General features: G+C 41.1%; 1 protein-coding gene across 1 annotated transcript in view; it reads right to left on the reverse strand.

Moving 5' to 3' along the window:
- The window catches only part of KLF13 (KLF transcription factor 13), a 29953-nt gene extending 10968 nt beyond the window's left edge, over positions 1 to 18985 (reverse strand). The window contains exon 1 of the mRNA XM_085233708.1: positions 17950 to 18985. Within this exon, the coding sequence (XP_085089834.1) occupies positions 17950 to 18490 (541 nt within the window). The 5' untranslated portion in view covers positions 18491 to 18985. The remainder of the gene's footprint in view (positions 1 to 17949) is intronic.
- Between the last annotated feature and the right edge of the window lie 2912 nt (positions 18986 to 21897).

Genomic DNA, 21897 nt, shown 5'->3' on the forward strand with positions numbered 1-21897 from the left:
GTGATGCCTTCAGATATGCTAATCAGCTGTCAAACAGCAAGACTGTGTGCCAACATCACTTACTTATTTAAACAATACGTGTTACGTGAACTATTCAGCACATCCATGTCAGCACTCTGCTTGACAAGGTTTTACAGCAACGCTGTTGTGTGTCAGTCTTGCTTGCCCAAAACTCCAAGCTGTTCCTTTCACAACATGATGAGGTTATATTCTTGCCTCTCTAATAAATTAATGATTGTGTAATTCACATCTTCTTTTGCATTATGCCTGAGCACAAACATTCTACATTCTGTAGAGAATGCTCTCATTAAAAAGATAGTTATTTACATATTGCTTATATCTAGTCTCAGCTGCGTTGTGTCTGAGGCTCTAAATAAAGTCAGTTGCAAAACAGACAAAAATAGATGACAGGAAAAGATAGTGTCAGACAAATGTCACCATTTCAGCCATCTTTTTTTTCACTCATTTGAAATGTGGCGTGGTTGAAGTGCATGGGAGAGCAGCAAAGAGTGAAAGAACCAACAGGAAAGGGCTTGCAGGTGCAATGTGCCAAGGTGGTTGCAGAGTGCCCTGTCCACCTTTACAGGAATTATAAGTCATAGCAGTCTAACTGAAAATATTCCTGGAGCAAATACTACAAGTCTAAACTGGGATCTCATGATCACTTCAACTATTCATATCATGTTTTTAGTACACATGTCTTAGCTGCCAAAAATGCCATTTGGCTTCACAACTCTTCCTAGAGAGATGGAAGCAAGGAATCCCTTCCAGCCGAAGTAAGTGAATAAAATACTTTCTTTCATTTCCTGATCCTATGTAGTGCTCTAATTTGTACGTTTAAGAAGTATGCCTCCCTAATCTGGACATCAGAAGTCATATTTTTCTGTCTTCCTTTCTGACGTTCTTAGCAAAGTTTCTGGGGGAGTTAGTGATTATATCCAGATGTAGTTAGACCAATTGTTTTTGTACATTGGTCATTAATACACTGAGTATTAATGCAGTGATTAGCTATGGCAGGTAGGAAAGACAAGCCTCTGTATGTTTTTCCCCCCACAGAAGTATGATGATGCTTCAGGGTAGGGCTTTCTTTTGATGACCAGCAAAATTAATGCACAACTTAATGGTGGCAACTGCCTTACGGCCTGTATCCTCCTGATGATCTTGTCAAAATCCACATACATAGTATTTGTCTAAACTCTCTTTAGTCATATTTGCTGTGGTCTTTCTATGTCATTGCAATGTAATAGCATGTATATCTTGAAAGCACTGCACTTTAAATATACTGCAATACCTCTTAGTCTGTCCAATTGTGACTAACCAAGACTTCGGCTACCTCTTACAAGGATAAGAATCCAACAGCCAGAAAAGAAAGCAACCTTATATTTTAAAATAATGCAAACTAAATGTATTTTTTCTTTCAGCTAGGCCCCTGCTATTGCTGCCTGTAAATTCTTTTTAGTAAACCTAAAACTCTTACTGGATCTTCTTATCTCTGAGGCATCAGATATTCAACCTGCGCTCAGGAAAACAGCTGAAATGTTGCTGACTTAAAAGAGCAGCAACTTCCACTTTAATTTCTCTCTCCTGTGGCTTGTACCAAGAATAGAGATGAATAGCTGACCCATTGCCTTTGCACTTAATTGCAAGATAATTAAATTGTGTTATGTTGAAAGGATGAAGTGATGCATACTAGGGAGAGGAAGGTGTGTCATTTCCAAACCACAATGAAGTATCAGACCCTTTGCAAAGTGACACTCACCTGGGATTAGTATAGTAGCTCTTTAACTAATGGATTTTTCTGATTTATTGTTCTATCCAGTTCTATAAATTTAAGAATTAGAACTGATCATTAAAATCTCTATTGTGAATAGAAAATAAGAGAAAGAAATGCTGTAAGTATAGTCTTTAGATATATTAGGGTATTACTGAATGACAAAACTAAAAGGTGATGTTTTTCCTTTTCTAATGGTCAATTATATTTTTCAGTAAGTATACTTCAAAAAAATCCTAGGACCGCAAAACAAAAAACTGTAAGTGCTAATCAGCAAGTCGGGCCTATTGCTTCACCTCAGCAGAGGAATTTCAGCCTAGAGTCCCTGCCTGTATCCAACAGCCTGTTGTGCAAGGGGCTCTCTTCATTCCTTAGGTAAAATGTTGTGCCTTCAGCACAGGTCAGAGAAGTCTGGCCTCTTAGGGTGTACAGTCTACAGTGTAACATCAGTGAAGGTATGTGGGATTTTATTCCTCTTTTTCAGCCATCTGGTGAGCCATTTCAAGCCTTTTAGAATGACAAGGCTCTGGAGGAGGGCTCTTCAAGTGTATGTAATACTCAACACAGTTTTTATCGAATGAATCCAGTTAAAATCTGAAAAGTATTAATTTGGACATTGGTGAATGTATCTGCTGGACAAAGATCTTAGTCATTTAGAGCCCACGCTGCTTTTGTGTCAGCATGCTGCATTGTATGCTACAAACTGATGGTTTCAGCTGCACTGCTCACCTTTTGTTACAGCAGAGAAGGCTGTTAATGAAAATGTTGTGCCATCAGCGACTGAAGCCAAAAAGGAGAACTCCCCAGCCTTGATTCTCCCTCTTCCACGAAGGGAAAAAAAGCTTACCCACAGCTGACATAACTGAACCAAATGTGTCTGCAGGGAATGTGTAGTTGAGGTACCAACAGAAACACAAGGTTTCCATTACGAACGGCTGTCTGGATCTGTCTTCTGCTACCTCAGAATTCCTCACTTGCTACCAAGCTATTCGGCAAGCTCGAAACAGCTCCAGATCAGACATCTGACCGTTCCATGGGAGCTCATAATGTCATTAAATTCCTTGGCACTCTCTCCAGTCCACTGTTGCAGTGGAAAAAGAGGTTATGTATTCACACATTTCCCCACCGCCTTCCAGTCCGTACTGTCTCCTAATGAAACTCACTAATGAATTACTTTGGAAGATAAGAACTTAAAAGTTTGACTAAACATAAAGCCTCAAACCTGGAGTTGCTTGTATTGTAAGAACGTTTGAGATCAAACTGAAACATCACAAATCATCCTTGTCTATACAATAAATGCAAAAACTGCCTCTGTAGTGGTTTAAACAGAGCTTTCGATGAAAATTGACTTCATCAAAATGTTCCCAGTAATGTTTCTGATCTTTCATGTATTAATTCAAATGTTTTAAGTGGGAGAGCATGCAAACAGGTAGTGGTAAATTATATGTATCTGGTGTGAAGTATGGCTGAATTCCTGCTGGAATTGTGAAACTTTGGCTCCCTGCGCTGTTACCAGCACTTGCCTTAGTAACTGCAAAGAAAGAATCATACGACCCCATGAATCAGTCTTTTCTCTGTTGATACATCAATGATTTTTTTATTATTCTTTTCTACTAAAAACAGAGAAATGCTTGTAAAAGCAAAGCTTATCGAATTAATTGAAGGTTGTCCTGCTATGTAAAATAACAGACTAAAGGATTATTCATCTAAACTTAGACCTGTGCTTTATTTATCTGAATTCTGGAAGATGTTGAAAGTGATCTGCCTCCAACTGAAGTCCATATACTTTGGCATGAATAGACACTGAGGGCTCAGTTATGACTTACTATGCGCACAGCATCTCCCAGGATTTGGAGACAAGATGACATCTTATTTTGTTAGAAGACAAGCAAACAAAAAATAGGAAAGTTGCCTTTGCTATAACTATGAAATATCTCTGTGAACTTTCAAATTGTTTAATCAGCAGCCTCACAGAACACAACATATGTGAAATGTGATACTTCAGAGTTTATAAGCGTAGCTTTATAGCTAAGAGAAGCAGTTTAATACTGAAAGTTTGCCATAGGGAGAAAAGGAGTGGGAATTTTACTTTTGTTTTTGACTCTGGGTGTGTTGTACCAGCATGCAAGGTGGTACTGAACTAGTTTATGAGCAGCGTCAGTCAGTGACCGTATAGAGCATCCAGCTTCATGAAACAGGCAGTTTTGGGAATTTTATGGGCTGGTAATCAAACAGTAGGACTGATGCCTGACATGAGCAGCTTCCATTCAAGGTATGCATAAGTCTGTTGCATACACTTCAGAAGAGCTTCTATCCAGATTGTAAAGCCATACTTCTCATTTAAGCCTGGACTCCAGTTTTACTTCTTAATAGCAGAACCAGATTCCTTGAATACAGTTGTACTCATATTCTGATGAGCACACTTTTACAGCAGGTCAACTTTTTAGAAAAGACAAGTAGTTCAACATTCAACCCTTGCAAGTCTCATTTTTATATTCTATTCTGTCAGTACTTTTCCGGTTTATTTTGCATCTCCTCATCTAACAATCTCCTTTAAGCACCCCATACTTAAAAAAAGAGCAAGTTATCCACTCCTTTCTAGTTTCAGCTTGCTTTTCAGTCTTTTCTACATGTAATTTCTTGGCTATCTTAATTATTTTGTTAGCAGAAGAGTTAATTCATAGGTATATACACCCAGTTCTCTGAATATTAGAGAATGTCCAATCCAGTGTCTCAAGCTTTTTCCAAAAGTATGTGTTTCTAGCTGCTCATATTCTATACAAAATAGGAATGACTGGTTATTAATGAGATGTTGCTCTGAGAAGCCCTTAGGGTTGATTCTCCTTAGATAGGCCTGCAAAGCAATTTCACTCAGAGTCTGTGAAACTTCAGGCCTCAGCAGTTCATATGGTGGGAGCACACCGTGCAACAGGAGAGGCTACAGTAGATAAGCATCACTGCAAAAGCACTGTTTCTTTCAGCACACCCCTGGTTACGGCTCAGAACCTGCAGTTTCTCCATGTTTTACGGTATTTTGTTGGACATCTGCTTGCAAGGTCACAGACCAATTATGTCTGATACGTGGGACTGTGATACAGGAGAAAGGCCATGGCCTCTCTGGCAGTGAGTACTGGCAACGAATGAATTGAGTATGTGGTTGTGGAGGAGTACAGGTATGGCTTTGGATTTAATAGCCATAATGTGAAGACTTTACCTAGAACACAGACATATTTCAAAGACGGCTTTGTCAAGACTGTCTTGGAGTACATAACTTTGAAAGCTTCTCTCTTTTCTGTGGAAATGCAGGGACTATCTGGATTCTTTTTTTTTTTTTTCAAAGTAGTATTGAAAGGAACATCATCACTGTTTTGGAATTCATAAAATTATACATATGTATACAAACATGGCTTCTTTATCAATATAACTGTTTTTCTTTGTGTGCCTTGCTCATGTTTTCATTGCTTCCCCTTACAGAATAGTCTAGCCTTAAAACCACTTATGTTTCAATGCAGAATGTGGCTAGTATGCAGGAAGGGTACTATGGACATACAATGTCCAGCAGCTGCCACTTGCTCTATAAAGCAGTTAAAAAGCCTCTTGGATGTGTTTTTGACTCACTGTTTTATTGCCAGAGTAAGCACTTAATGGAGGTTCTGAGATCTAAAGGTCATATTCATGTCGAGATGCAATTGCTCTATAGGCATACAAATTGTTGTAAAAAGATCTCTATTACTTCTTAAAATATGAATTATTAGTGCCTCAGGCACATTTACTCATGCTCTGCTACACTTTATCATTTAAGAAGCCAGCAGATCTGTTCTTTAACAGCCTTGCTTGTTTGGGTCAGAAGAAGCTTTCTGGCTTGTTGAGGTAGTACTTCTCTTTCTGTGTACAACAAATTAGTTCAACAGACTGCTTTCCTAAAGCAGAGGGGCTAATGAAATACTCTGCAAAATAATTTTTTCTGTTGCCAAAGATCTTCAGGAGAAGCTTTCTAGATAGATAGAAAAGTTCTGTACAGCATAATAGAAAATGCAGATTATTTCAGGCCATTACTTGAAATTCTAACAGACGATCCCTGCCATGCAAGTCTGTAGGCTGCCTTCAGAACTCTAAGCACAGGACATCATTTTCACTTGTAAAAGATCACAGAAGTCCCCACCTGCTCTTATTTCCTTTCTGATTCTCATTCAATCTAGTTCTAAGCCTGGGAACTATAAAATGATTTGAACTTGACTCCTTGACTCCCTGTCCATATTTTTTACCCCCTGCTCAGCACAACGCAGGCAGCTGTGAGGAGCTTTGAGCTGGAATTCAGGAATGCCATGTGCAGAGTTGCAAGGTTCATAAACTTGAGTCATCAGAAGATTCTATTACACCAGGCTGACTGTAAATAAAATCAAAGAAAACAGGAATTGCAATTTCATGAGCTATGCTGTACCCTGAGTTAGCTTTGGGAAACTGAGATGATCTGACTATTGCTGTTGCAGCTTGATAGTGCCAAATGGGACAGTCTGTTATTCCTACAAATGATGTGGTGCACACAGTACTTTGATCATGAATTCCAGTCAATTCTTTGATATTTGTTTCTACTTTCTTTTGACAAGAAAACTTTTTACAACTCACTTTTAAGAATGTTACAGTTTGTGAATAATATACGAGTAAGAAAATGTTAGTCTCTGGAAAGATGATACTTCAGTAGTCACAAATGGATATTTACTATTTGGTGCAGAAAATAGAGAACATCAGCACTGTATAGTTAAATACACAGTGCTGTCTGCATGCTTATAGAGGAACATTTGTACATCACCTTTTCACTATAACCCTTCTGTTCTACTACTCAAGGCTGTACATGCTGTAAGAGAATAAACTCAGCATTCTGGGTGAGGCAGCTCAAGCTTATTCTCATGCCATATGGGAGAAGGAATTGGACGCAAGGAGTCCACAGAGAAAGTAATGCAGAAGCTGGAAGAATTAGAGTTAATTATTTACTGACCACTGCTGTGTCAGAGTTCTGTATGGCAGTAAGGAGCTGCATCTGTGTTTTATAGTCAGAAGAGCCATGCACAAGCTTGACTTAGGAACACCTCTATGCTTAAGAAAAACAAAGTCTGATTTCAAAGTGAGAAACAGTTGTGCTGCAGTATTCTTGTTCTTACTGTGTTTGTACTTGAAATGGCAACAACTGCACTCATGTTAGTTTCTTCAGAAAGGGAATACCACAAAACTCTACAACTACTAAGCTGAGAAAACAGTTAAATGATAACTTGCAAAGCTATCATTTGCAAATGAGAGTATAGCTCAATTCCTCCAAAGCATGCGAAGAAGAAAATCTGAGTGTAGTACATCAGTTGTTGTGACATATTCATCTTTCTGTGATAAATTCAACTCAACATCTATGAAAGCAGATGTCTGTGTGTGTGTGTATACCTATATACATAAAACATACAGAAAAATGTAGCTTATACCAAATGTCTATCTCCCCGATTGACCCATAGGATCTACTATATGTAGCAGTGACCATATCCAGCTTACAGCATTTATGTCTACTACAGAAATACACAGTGTAACCTGGATTCACCCAGGATTTTGTTACCTACTAGATTTTTAATGAGAGGAAAGAATTTTTAAGCTCAGTGATGTGTACATTCAAAAATAAGGGCTCTATAGCATACAAACATACAAGCATACAAAATTATGTTCTCAAAAACTGTCTGTAAGGACACCAGTCAAGATGAGGATGAAAGAAGGATGAAAGAATGCTACTGCAAAGTTCCATGTTAGACTGAGAAAATGGAGAGTACTCAAATCTATACTATTTCATCGTATCAAGCACAGTGAAAGAGCTGAGCTATGACTTTTTGATTTTATTTTATTGATCCCTAAAGCTTCAGGGAATTAACAGCAACCTATCAAATAATGTCATTTTAAAGGGTGGAGAAAAGGATGTAGGTTTACAATAGCTTATCATTATAGAGCTGATCTTGCCTTGATATGGTTAGTAATATTTTATTTTCTCCAGAGGCAGCACTGCTCAAAGACAGATGTACAGAAATGCAGAAGAAAAAAAAAACACATTGAGTTCTACACGGCTTTCACCTGTACACAATGTTAGCAATGGAGTCTAAAAATGAATAACCCTTCACCTTCTAGATCTTGTACTATGAGTCAGGTAAGAGCTTATACTGGCAGAGAAACAGCATGTTTGCTTAGTCCAAGCTGTTTAGCAGAAACTGTCAATTCCATAAACTGAACTTACTTTAAGAAACAAAATGATAAAATGTTCTTTACTTCATTTAAAGCAAAACAAAACACTCCTTTGGAGACATCCTGAGACTTTGCTTAGAAGAAGCTGCTGCTGACCACCTGTGCTTTGGCAAGCACAGGTTAGAAGCTGTTTCTCAAGCCAGTTTTGTCTCTGCATTATGTAAGGAGAGCTCCATAATTAGTACCTTAATAAGGTGTCCGACAGTCATGTTCCTAAACACATTTCGTTGGCATGTTTCCCATTTTTATAAGTCTGGGACAGGGTTCACAGAAGAGCATTTGTGCCAGCTGTTTTTACAACCTTTACTTACTTCATTGAGCACAGCAATGACAACACTGATGGGATGCTCAACCATCTTATTCTCTGAAGTCATTTGTTAATTAAAACAGTTCCCCAGAAGTTAGACTAAAAAAGATGCTCACTTAAATCATAGCTGATTTGGTCAACGAGGTGGTGCCATTAATAAAATTGTCCCACAGATTGAGAGGAGATGCCAACACAAGAAAATTGACTGAAGCTGGAAGGAAAGTGTAGAAAAATGGTTGGAAGTCTCCTTCAATATGTAAAAGTAATTACTGATCTTTTTTGATGTATGTATATGCAGAGGAGATGCTAAGAAAGTTGTGGAAAGAACCTTGAGTAGCATTACGTTCCCATAATATGCAGCTATGTTCCCACTAGTAGCACGGCACTAGTAGCATATTCTTGCTTCTGCAAGTCTTTTGTAAGTCGTGTTAGTGAGAAGAATTCAGTTATTTCCAAGACTGATTACAGTAGGGGAAAACGGAAGGTGCGGATGCTGTGCATCTCTGCATAAAGGAGAAAAACATCTATCTGTGAGTGTGGCAGATAACTGATTCTTCAGGCTATCCAAGACATCCAGTTTTGTTTTGGCTGTGCTCTTAAAATTTCAAAAACCAACTTTGTAAATACACTCTGGGTTTCTTATACAATAAGATTAGTATTTGCCAACATTCTGTTGGCACTGCTTGTATGAACATACATACACCAAATGGAAATTTCCATTGACTTAGAGGGGCTTTCAGTGCTCTGTTAAGATTTTCACATTTGCATAAGAGCTGCATACAATTCACATTGGTCTTCCAAAATATATCAATCGCCAAAACAAACAAAAACTGCCAAAGTAATCATGAATTTAAGCTACTCTGCTGCTCTGCTGGCATTAAAAGAAATTACAAATTTAAATTCATTAACACCCCCTCCTCATAACACATAACAGGAATTAGTCAGTGGCATCTCTGTTCACATTTACACGTTACAGTAGAATTCTAAGTTATGAAGTAAAGAATCTAGGAAAGCCCCATATCACCATGAGGTTTTGCAAGAATCTATAAAGTCCTAGTCTTGCATATAAATTTGTACCAATGTAATTTCATTTATTTAACCCAAATTGCAAGACAAATATTTCTTGGAGTTGTTAACAAGCAGTTCACCATTGCAGACAATTTTGGCAGGAAATAAGACAGACTAGGCTACCACGCTCTAACCCTTCTCAGCTGGTTCTACTGTAAGGCCCCTAATGGAAATACAGCCATGTAGCTGAAGAAGCTCAATTACTCTTCTTCAGCTGCTGTACCTCTGCTGGTCTTCCTCTGGAACCAAGTGCTTAGCATTTCTACTCCAGTCCTTGAGCAGTTTTTAGAACTACTGTCAGTGATAGTAAAGACCACACACCCAACCTGCTCATGTGTTGCTGAATTGCTTTTGCTTGCTGCAGGACCAAAGCTGATGGAAAGCTGCCAAATGCATAGCAGCAATACAGTGCTCTTCTGTGAAATTCTTGGTTCCTATTTCAAAAATTACAAAACTTGTAACTGAATAGTGTTCCAATCCAGAAAACACATAATGTGCAATAAATCTAAGATAGCTTATTGATCCACTGACTGCAGTGCCAACAGACAGTCCGTCAGAAATACTTTGCCTGTAATTCCTGAGAACACTCCAAAAATGCTGTAACTGATTACAGAAAATCTTTCCCTTGCACCAAAGGTCGTTTCAGGATATGTGCACTTCAGTACCATTTGACTTGTGCCAAGTTCCTGGTAAGTAAATGTTTTTTGTTAGAGCTGCAAAAAAAGCTTCTGAGGTCTCTTTTTCCACCAGTAGTTACAAAGATGGAACTCTGAACTTTTAAAAGCTTTTAAGTGGAGGCCATGTACAACCTGCTGAATCTGCAAGATGTGAAAAATACAGGATATGTGTGTCTGGCTTCAGTGCTTGAACTTGAATAACCTACATTGTATAGCTGTTGTTAAACTGTACACAGCATGATAATGAGCTCACTGCCCATGTGGATCTACCTAATAAAAACCTAGTTGGTAACAAAAGGATACCTCTGCAAATACTGCAGAATGGAGGCTTCAAAGGCTATTCTGCATTAAAAGACTGTCCTGCAAGAGTAGAAATTTTTTGGCTCTGTTACTACTGATTTCCAAACAGCTGATCCAAGTCTGGTAGGTGGGGGAAAAAAATTGGAACATACTTAAGTTATAAAACAGAACTAGAAACCACATGTCCAGTATAAACAAGTTCCAGGTTTGTGCTCTTGGACGTGCCATAGCCATGTTCTACCAGGCAATAACACAATGCAACACTTGTGTTTTGAATGGTTAAAGGCACCTTCTTTTCAGATGAAAGCTGACTGAGTTTAGTTCTTAATGAATTACAGTTTTCACAAAAGACTTGTTTATACAGAACTTGTGTGACATACAAATAGTTTCCAGTGTCCTGCAGAGAAGCACTGGATGTGCTACTGCACAAAAATCATCTGCAGGTACTTCAGAACATTTTTTCCCTAAGGCTGTAATTCATTTCTAATACAAGCACACTCCTCACGTGCAATTCTGAACTATCTGCAATACTTAGATCTTTGGGATTTTTCTCTTAATTACCCTCTGTTCTCCTAACGTAAGATCCCAGGCTGCATGCATTGGCAACTCACTGCCAGAGCAAAACTTGTCTAGCAAAATGTAATTTGCAAAGAATTACGGAAGTCACAAAGTGCTTGCTTTTCTTTCTGTAGATTTTCTTTCTAGTTTACTGACTGTGTTTCTATGCAACATAACGCAGCCATGTATCCCCTTGTCAGACTCAGTGCTCATTTGTCTTTTAAACAAATTGTCATCTTCCTCTTCCCGTCACTCAGCAAAAGCAAACAGAGAAAGGTTGGGGAAAAGTTTACAGAGAGAAAATATTTAGCTATGCTGATTACACCCCTTTGAAAGATAGTGATGAAGAGAGAGAAATAACAGATTTTTTCTTGGTAGATCCTCTCTCCATCTCAGTTATGACAATGACATGAACAATTTTGCTTTAAAGGCTCGTTACCTCCAATACCTAAACTCTATCAGTTGTTATCAACAGCTTTATTTCTCCAATAAGGTAGGCAGAGAGACCTTCTCTTACGGTACAGATTTCTGAAGTGCTTGCTCAGTTTTTTATTCTGCTCTTCAGGGATGCAAAATGGTCACCGCCTTCTACAATCATTTCAGAGAGATTTTTTTGACGACAACAAGGAACTTCAGCTGTAAATAGCAGACTTAATCATTACTCTGGTCTTCCTAAACAATTTATTTTTAGCACACATCCTATATGCCAGAATTAATTGTTTTTCATATGTTCTGTCATGTCCTCTATAGTGTTTCAAAAATGGTGGCAACAAGCTTCAGCATTTGGACTGGCTGTAGAAATTCTTGACAAGATCTGCTCTTCAATGGATGTGGGATGATAATGGTGGGACACAGTGTTCTTTAGTCCTATTAACGTTATCTTATGTTTGCTCCCATTGCAAAATACTGTCATACATAGCTTTTGGTTTTTCAAAGTACATACTGTATTGTACACTGGATTGTAGTAACCAGACAAGTACAAATTCATCTCCTATTATTATTCTAAATGACCCAAAACATATATATCTCATAGATAACAGCTTTCAGGCTATCCTGTCATTAATCATTCAGAAACTGATGAATGATTAATACCTTTGTAAAGACTGGAAAGGGTGCAGGGAAAGGAGAAAACTTCCATAGAAAATCTGTGTAACCGTCAGAAGATGTAGTGCTTTTTTTTGTAGCTAATACTAGTCAAGTGTGTGGCAAATGCAGCTGTCATGAATTGAATTCTCCACACAATCAATTAAACCCAAACTCTTTTCCAGCTGAATGGATTGAATCCTATTACTCAATCCTGAACTAGTGAGATAAATGGAGGGAGCAGCAGTAGTTTTGCCTTTCTTTCTGACTGGCTACTTCTGAAAATGTAAGTCTTAAAACTCGCTTACTCTTTTATGGACTTTGCGTCCTGTACTTATTTTGAGAGATTTTAAGATTAAAAGATGTAGAGCGTATGTACTGCTTGTTTATTACCTTCAAAAAGCACAAACTGTTTGCATCTTGGCTTAGAATCAGTAGGCTTAACTAGTATCTTTTTTGGAGTTGCACATTGGACTAAGGACTTCAGCAGGACTACTGATGAAGTAGTTTCATGTTTTCAACTATGCTTCTTTAGTGCATTTAAACTTTCTTAGAAGAATTAAGAATGCTTCTCAAGAGTTGCAGAGCCCTTTCAGAAAAAAAAATAATAAATCAAGGCTTTGCAGTTTTGTTCTGTTTTGAGAATTAAAAGGTTATTAAAAGACAACTAAGAACATCAATTTTCTGTAAGGTTCAGAAACAAGCAACTGTACTAAACAAAGATAAGGGAGGATGCTTATGGTTTAGGCTGCAGGGGCGATGTGTACTGCTTCATTCAAAGCTGAACCTGTCTCGAGGCTATTGTTTGAGCTTGTTTCAAGGAATAACATTTGAGAGAAGCTTTTGCTAAGCTTGGTAAGGAGAAGAAAGTGGAAGACAGTATAAGGAAGAGTATTATGGGGCAGAAAAGCTTAGAGGTGCCCTGTAGTCATTTGATAAAATGAATGTATGCCAATGGTAGTGAGTTAGGCATGTAAAGCCAGGCAGCTAACCATCAACACAAGTGAAAAAAACTGGAGACCCAGCCACCAAAACTGAGATTGTGGAACAGCATCTAAATTTGCTTAGACTGTACTCCTGCTTGTGGGAAATCAGCACTTCTAGTTTCTGCTGGTGTACATTTTCAGAGTGAAGGCAGTTTCATGTTCAGTCTGGCATCCAGAGCTGCTAGCTTAGAGGATGGTCTGAACTAGTGATACACAGCATTAGCGGGGTAACAGGAGGAATTGTGTCAAGTTTCTCATATTGCAGCCTCCTTCTGTAAGGATCTGTTTCTTTATCAACATTGCCTGCCTTCAGCTCATGCACATTTACGACCTTTTGCAGTCATTATATGCTTGCACAAAAGAAGCTAAAAGGGAACTTAAGCCAGAATTAGTCCACTTTTTTCTAGGTAAACTCGTAAGTTTCCAGTTATTGGGAGGTGCTAAAATGTAAGATATACCCTATTTTATTGGCATGCGAATTTGCTTAACCTTAAGCTTATTGTTCAGTTTCTTCACGTGCATTTTTGTGATGCCTCGATTTAGATGAACTTTAAAGAAGTTGTGCCTAACTGCTGTGCTTTAAATTAACATAGAACAAATCAGATTTACTAGAACCGAAAGCGAAAACCTTCCTTTTAAAACACTATCTGTACTTTACATCAAGGCTCCTTTGCAAACCTAAACACAGGTTGAATACTACCCTACTTTGTCCAGCCTATTTGTTATGCTGGCATTACCCTTGTGAGAGTGAGGCCCAATTCATTTGTATGTCAGAAGACTGCTTTCAAATACCAAATATATTATGACTTTCCCCACCTTCACAGGTCTCAGTTATGAATTCATTGAAACATTCTTAGGGAAATGACTGAGAAGAAATGGTACGTAAGTTAAACATTGATATTTTTTTTTCATATGGGTTCCTTAGTGATGCCTTGAAGTTGTGTTACTGCCTTAAAATAGTGTTACCTAAAAATTCCAATAGTGTTGCTTTAAAATAAGATAGCCTCTTTCCATGCCCAGGCAGCGATGGAGAAGTAAGCTATGACAGTCTAGCAGTACAACAGAGGAGCCACTGTTAAGTGACCTGTCCCACCAGACACACTTATCACAGTAGCACTTCAGATGGACACTGGTGGCTACTTCTCCTTAACTCATACTAATTAGTGCAAACACATTTGCTTCTGGTTATTGAAAACCACCTCTACATTCTGGCATAGTGCTCAGTGAGCATTACTCATAAGTTCAGAAGGAAATTTCACTAGAATAATTGAGCAATGCTATATTTTGTTTTCTCTACGTGTAGGATGAGATACTAATGTGGGTGGGTAAAAGCTTTATAGGTCACAGTGATTTGGGGGGAGCTGTAATATATAGAATTTCTGGGATTCTATATATTTCTATGCTGTATGATGCAATGAATCAATGCGCTTTATAACTTCTTAAAACATAAGAGGTGTGGATGATGTGCTATGAGGTTCTACCTTGAGATGGCTGTCAGGCTTTGCACTCCCTCTTCCCATCAGAGATGCTAACTGGTAACCAGTGACTCCAGAGAATTTTCAAACCTGTCTAGTAAGTAAGTGCAGAAAACTTGCTTGAGACGAAGGAAAATTTTCTAATGTAAGTGCTTTGCCTGATTTTCTAAAAGTACTTTCTGGTGAGGAATCTTCTCAGGAGTAAAGAGGATTTCTTTAACTGCTAGGCCAGTGGAATTTTTTATCAGTGAGATCACTATAGCTTGAGACAGAGTGCTGCATCTGTGGAGCACAACACAGCTTCTGAGGTCCACGGGAACCTCAGTGGAAAAGAATCTGGACTTGACGTTACCCACTGATACTAAATATAACCTTCTGGTAAACATTAAATCTTCAAGGGCTTTGTGGCTGATGATCATGGTAAACTCCAGCACATCCAGTGAGTGGGTGGGGTGGAAAATATAAACATGAAAGGAAACCTAGGGGGATGGGGAAGGGTTTGCAGGCTGGCAGAGAGAACTATAGACATCTTGATGACCAGTGTTATCTGCCTGGTTCAAGGCTGTTTTTGTTAATAAAGACGAAGCATTCCAAAGGTTAAGCTAGCCTAACTTGTTGGCATACAAAACACAAGACACTCTAGCACATATAGCTTCATTCTAAAACACTTTTGTCCTTAGATCACTGCTTGGACTAAAAGAATATGCTGCCTCCTTGGTTGTTCTAGCTTTTCTTCTGTTAGAAATGGGTTAATTAGCATCCTATACACTGCTGTCTGCTTTGGCCACTTGAGCACTGAAGTTGAGCTAGAACAATCAAAAGAATTCATATGAAACACCAAACAGCCAGAAAATAATGCCAGCTTTCAGTTTGTATGAATGTGGACTAGATTTAACTGAATAACACTTGAAAGACTACGTATCTCTCTGCCACACCATAACATCAGTGATATTGCTTGCCCTTCCTCCAGACAAAGAGCAAAGCCTTTAATTTGTGAGCACTGTGGCTGACAAAGGCAAGCAAGTTTCTAAAGCTGGTCATAAACTACACTGTACAAATACCTCCAGCACTATCATTGGTATCTTCTAGCCTGCAGTACTTCAATTTGCCCCTAAATACCAGCTGGTCTAGTCATACAGCACATGGAAAATTTTCACTCCATAGCAGAAGCTTTTGATTGGTGGTTAGTAATCAGGTTTGGGAGTTACTAGGGCAGCTGCTTAAAGTACATTTCACAGTCTGGTGGTGTGGCTAGCCACTATCTGACGCACATGACAGATGGGTAGACCGATGTGTACATATTAGCTAGGTAAGTTTTTGGTAGGTGAAAAGCAGAGGAGACCCAAGACCCATCTTCTAAACCAGTAAAACCCCATTATGTGTTTTGGAGTTCAACCAGCCTGTAAGTCACTGCATGTTAGCTTTTCCAAGCCTGTCACAGCTTACTTTAAGAAAAATAAATAAAAATAGCACAAACACCTTGGGAAACACTGAAAGACAAGTAAGAGGTATTAAAGCCTTTAAACTGAATCCAAACAGAGACAGACCTGTTGCCAGTGAGGAAGAAGACTTGGCAGCTTAGTTTAAAGCTTCCCACACAGACACTGGGGACACAAAAAAAAACCAAAGAAGCTCTAGTTCCTGAGGGTCCTGCCACTCCCTGGGCAAAACCAGTCCTTTTCCTGCTTTTCCTCTAGCTCTCATGCACATGTTCTCCTTCTCTCTGTGTGCCATTGGTTACAGCAATCACAAATTAAGCCCTACAGACTTGAGGAGAAAAAAAAAATAATACAGGAAATGAAGAGTTAAAAAAAAAAACAAACCCACACAACTGCGAGAACCTGGAGGCAAGCCAGCGTCCCCGAATGACTCTGCTCAGTGGCAGCCTAGAGCGCTGCTCCCCCTACTCTGCTCCTCTCCCCACAGGGCGGGCATAGCCCGGCCCTCCTCTCTTTAATCAGGGAGTTCCCGTAGGTATCGAGTTGGTTTGAGAACCCAGTAACGTTGCTGAGTTTATCTTTCACTTCTAGGGCAATGGCAAAGGCCAGAAATGAGAGCAAAAGAACTGAAAATAATGGAGACAATTCCATGCAAACACCTTTTCTGTCTAATTCTAAACAGGCAAAGAACAGTTGCACAGTGCAAAGCAGGGCAAGCTGCCCGGGGTGCCAGGAACACGCTGTTCCTTTGGCTGTGCTGCACAGGGAATTGTCCGTCCATATGCTCTAACTTGATGGGTCTTTATTCTCTCCCACAGAGCAAAAACATCCTCAGTTTAGCGTGGCTCTTGTTTTATACCAAAAAGGTGGCAGGAAAAGCTAGGTATGCATGTAGAAGTCTGGTTCTATGGGTGGGGCTGCCACTTCTAGTTTATAATGGTTCAGGAGGTGTCTATCGTGTGGTTCTGATCTCTTTCTGAACATCAGAAGTAAACTGATCACAGACTTTAGTAAACTAATTTGTCTGAAATAACTCAGTGCAACAGCTTGCACGAGCCTGCTTTTGTCTGTGTGGTCCCTTGCCATAAGTGCTATGCCCAGATCTCCAGCAGAGATTAATCTCCCCAGTTTCTGGTGCTCCCCAAGTGAAGGAGGCCATCCTGCTCCCCACCACTAGGCAGAGGTATGAAGTATGGCATATCACGGGGCCTTTTTCAAGATAGTATTCCTAAGTGTTTCACTAGCTTCCATGGTGCTTGCAAGGCTTCAACTTTTTCTGTGAGCGTGACTCATGTAACAGCAACAAAGAAGGGGTCAAATGAAACTTCACCAAGAAGTGAACGCTGATCAGAAAAAGTTAGTGTTAGCATTCAAATGTTTTGTTGTTGTTGTTGCTACTGAAATCAGCCCTCAAAAGCTTTTTTTGAGGCTGCCCATGTCCCTCCGCACTTATGTTCAGTATCTCCTTGTGATTCATGTTTAGCCTTTCAACTGCCTTCTTGCCTGCTCTAGTTTCACAAAAATGCCTGCTAAAGAAAGAAACAAACACAGCCATTTGGGTGCCTCTAGAACATTTAATTTTAAAGTATTAAGGGTACTGATGCTTGTATGGGAAGCAATAAACAAGTATAAAGGCAGCGATGGGAGCACAGGGCAAGAAAAAGTAGGTGGGGGAGGGTAAGAAGCTTTGGAAAGGGAAGTAGAAGATGCACTGAAGAAGGCAGCTAGCAACTAAAAATTACAGCTTGGTAGGATCCACACAGACGACAAATGCTCCGTTCCCTGTGATATTAAGTAATAAAAAGGGCAACATAGCTTTGAACCAATGCCCAGTAGGGTTTATGCCCAGTAAGGGTTTATTCCCAGAGGACTTTTTTTTGGTTGTTTTTTCCTAGCTTGAGCTCTGAAAGGTGAAAACATAATGGTGGCCAAATACAAGTTTTGTTTTTTGTTTTTTCCAACATTCATTTTAATTACCAAGCTGTAACAAATAAATCTCTGGCTGGATTGCAACTAACCTGTGTGGGTCCTTAGATGAGCTTTAAGATGGGAAGATTTGCCATAAACTTTTTCACACCCCACATAGTGGCATTTGTGCTTTTTCTGGGGTGATCCAGGGTCAGTCCAGCTTCTCCCGCGTTTGTTCTTTTGTCTTGGGCTTGGCTCAGTTACTGCAGCCAGGCTAGTAGGTGTGGTTGCTTTTCCTCCTCCACGCTTACTAGCCGAAGACACACTTTCTTCCCCAAACTCCTTAGGAGCGATAGAAATGTGTATTTTTTCTGTGATATCAAAGGTCTCTGTTTTTTCCCTTTTGAGAGCGGGTGAGTTTGGGACGTGCTGGTTCAGATCTGCCAAAATGCTGGCTACCACCATCAGTGACGATCCATTGTCCTTCCCGGTCTCTCTAACTTCCCACTTCTCTTCTCCATTCGATGAAGGACACATTGTGACATCAGGCTGGGGATCAGTCTCCCCTTTGGGACTATGGATAATAGCACGACTCGACATAGAAACAAGGCATTCTGCTGCAAAATGATCCACGTATGCTGCCGTTGCCATTTTTCATAAGTTCAAAAAGAAATCCAAACAGAAGAGGTGAGAAAAAAAGCACTTTTCCTTCCGTTAAAAAAAAAAAAAGGTTATGCAAGCAGACCCTTCCTTATTTCTGAAGATCTCTGTGGAGAAGTCCAGCCTGACCTAGCAGCCATCAAAAACGCGCCCTGTTCGTGACGATCACGCCCAGCTTGTCCCTAGATCAAAAAAGCGCTGAAGTCCAATGGAAGAGGGAAAAGATGAGCAGATAGATCCCAGCACCGGCAGCCTGTTGCTTGGAGCGTGAATTAATGCTGTATTTTCGAGCGCGTCACACGATAACGACGCGGCTTCCCCGGCCCCTGCATGGCGCGGTGACAGCGGAATAAGCTCTCCCCGTTATCGCTGCTCGGAGTGGCCCGGACCCCTACGGGGCGTGGTTGGGGAAACATCTGGCCCTGACGTCACCGCGAGGCCACATCCTGCGCCGATCAGGTTGGCGGCGCGCGGGGCCGAGCGCGCGGCGGCGCGCGGGCAGGGCAGGGCCGGGCGGCCGCCGCCCGCGGATGAAAGGAAGCGCCCGATTGGCTGCTGGGGCGCCGTGTGCCTCGAGCGACGGCCCGCCGCGGGAGCGTGCGGCAACCTCCGCCCTGCGCTGCGCGGGGCCGTCCGGTGGCGGGCGGGAAGGATCGGGCAGCGCCCGGTTGGCAGCCGCCCCCGGGAGCCGGATGTCGGCGGGTCGGGGTGCGCCCTGCTACGGCTTGAGCTGTAAGGGGCGATTTTACGTGCGCCGGGCTTCACCGTTGTGAAGTTGGAAGTGATGAAAGTGCCAGAAAAAAGGAGGGAGGTTGCACCGTTTGGGCTGCTGCCATGCAGATGGAGTTCGAGCAGGAACTGTAATGTGTTGTGACAGGTTTAACTGACTTGCACAGAATACACAGTACAAATCACCATCCTTTCTGTCAAGCCCTCCTCGCTGTAGCACTGTGCTGCCTCTCAATTATTTAGAAGTTGCTTATTATTATTATTATTCCCACCTCACAGAAGATAGCACAGCCAGTTTATAAAGATTAGTGCTTGAATGAATAAATGTGCATGACTAACTAAGTGTGCATGACTAACTAAAAAATATATACCTGAATTCAGAGCTGAGGGCTGTCAGTTTGTGCTTATCTTTTGTTGGAACATGCTCTCTGTAGACTAATGCTTGTGAAATTCTTGCCTGAAGTACAGATGGACCTTTTATCTGAGACAAAGCCAGTCAGAAATCAGGAGGGCTCCTTTGGAAGCCTTTCTGGATGGAAAGTTTTGGAGTTTGAGGGGGTATGGGAGGAAGGGAACATCTGTTACAAAAACTTGCATAGTTTTGGTGTTGAGTAAAAAGTTGGTTTCATGCACATGAAAATGCCCTATTCAAGAGCAATTGAATGTGCTACCGCTGTGCTTTATAGAAGCTGTGCTTTAGGTTCTCATGCAGCACTTCCCTCTAGGTCAGGCTCAATGAGTAACCCACGTCTACCACCGTCCTCAGTGTCTGCTCCCTTAATAGCGCATCCTGTGGTGCTCTGCAGGACTTGAGTCACTGCAGCACAGGGAGGAATAAGGCACTCTGCTGGTGCAGGAGGATGTGGTTTTGTGCTGAACTGAGCCAAATCATTCTGATGCAGGCATGTCATACCGTTTGTTCTGTTGAACATGTCTGTCTACAGGAAATGTTTACACATTTCCGAGTAAAAAGGTTGATTTTGGAACTTACCTATTTATTCCTAAAGGAAAAAATAGTTATGAAAGGGAAAAAAAAAAACAAAAACAAAAACAAAAAACAACAACAATCAAAAAAAAACCACCACATTTTAATAAAGAGAACAATTAATGAAGAGTTTTGAGTTTGAGCTCCTACTCAAGGGAGGAGGGTTGCTGAAGTAGACCTGACTGGCAGCTCTTTGGAATTAGCAGCAGGTTCACAGCACAAACCCCACAGCTCTCCTGCCATGAGGAACATGGGCCATTGTCAGGAGAGTGAGGAAAGGAGTTCAGGTCCTATCTGTTTCTCAAGGAATGTTAACAATAAATGGGCAGGTAAAGGGAGGCCTAGACTATCCCAGTTGCCATCGCCACCATCTCTGTCCCAGCATGCAGGATGTTTCTGCTGCACTCCAGTACCTCTATGTTCCTGTCCCACACAGCCCCCCAGACCCTCTCCTATCACCTCCTCACTGCTGCCTCCTCTGGTGCTGTCCACAGCCTGTCCCAGCTGTGCTGTCCTTGGAGCACCAGCTGCCACAAGAGCCTCCTATGGTCAAAAAGGGCCAGTGTAGCTCAGCCCTGGTCACAGGAGAGGTGCCAGCTGGGGCTCTCCAGGTTGTTGCTGGTAGCCATTTGGTGCCAGGAAAAGAGACGCCTCAGGGTGGTGTGATTGGCTGCCCGACTCTGGCAGGCTCCAGGAGGAGGTGGCAGCGGCCAATTGGGAAAGGCCTTACATGCTCTGCGCAACTTTCTGCTGTGGAGAAGACTTCGGGCGCCATGTTTGTTTGGAAGCCTTCTTTGCCCCGGAGGGCTATCTGGGGCAATATTAGTGCTCCTTACAGCTCTGTTCATTACACGAGCAGGTGGAGCACAGCTCACCACGTCCCAGAAGCCTGTGGTCTGGGAAGAGAGAGGTGCTGCATAGTGTGACAGCACGACCCACTGGCAGCAGCAGGATGGTGAGGAGTAATGGCTGAATGCAGCTGCTGGCAGAGGAAGTCCTAACTTTCTTCTTTTAACAGGTTTGTAGCTGATAGCTTGTCCTGTTACGTAGCAATGGCTGTCTTGTGAATTTTGTAGCCATAATGCAGTCTGCAGTGGGCTCTCTGGTAGTTGTGCACATTGTGGTAGAGCGGCTGCTGTGTGTGTGGGTGTGTGTGTGGAGCTGCGAGGCTGGCTGCGTGCTCAGGGCAGGCGGAACAGGAGGTTTGTTTTTGTGAAAAGTTGCCCTTTTTTTTTTTTTTTTTTTTTTTTTTTCTGTTGGATGAACTCTTTGGGTGTGCCTTCCCTCATTTGGAAAAGAGCAATGTTGTGAAGGTTACTCACAACAGAAAGGCTTTTTAATCCGAGAAGAAACTTAGTCATGTTTGGAACATGTGTGTAACCAGGGGGTGTGTGTTATTCCCTTGCTAAAGCTGTGAATGAAAATGGGGCTCTGACTTGAGAATAGCTGTCCAGAAGAGAAAAAATTTCCCTTCTTGAACACTTGATATGAAAATCACTGTCTTGTGGTGGGTGCAGGAGCAGGGTATGGGGTGTTTGTCATCTGGATGTGAAAATTCCAGCTGCTTGGTGAACTCACCTGCAGTTTTTAAGGGCAAGATTGCAGATGTTAGATGCTTCTGTGTGAAATAACAGGGCCTCTGTGCAAGTGGCTGTGGTGAGGAGTCCCTTTCATAACATATTTA

The sequence above is a fragment of the Meleagris gallopavo genome, chromosome 12, assembly GCF_905368555.1.
Source record: "Meleagris gallopavo chromosome 12, MGAL_WU_HG_1.1, whole genome shotgun sequence".
Lineage (NCBI taxonomy): Eukaryota > Metazoa > Chordata > Aves > Galliformes > Phasianidae > Meleagris > Meleagris gallopavo.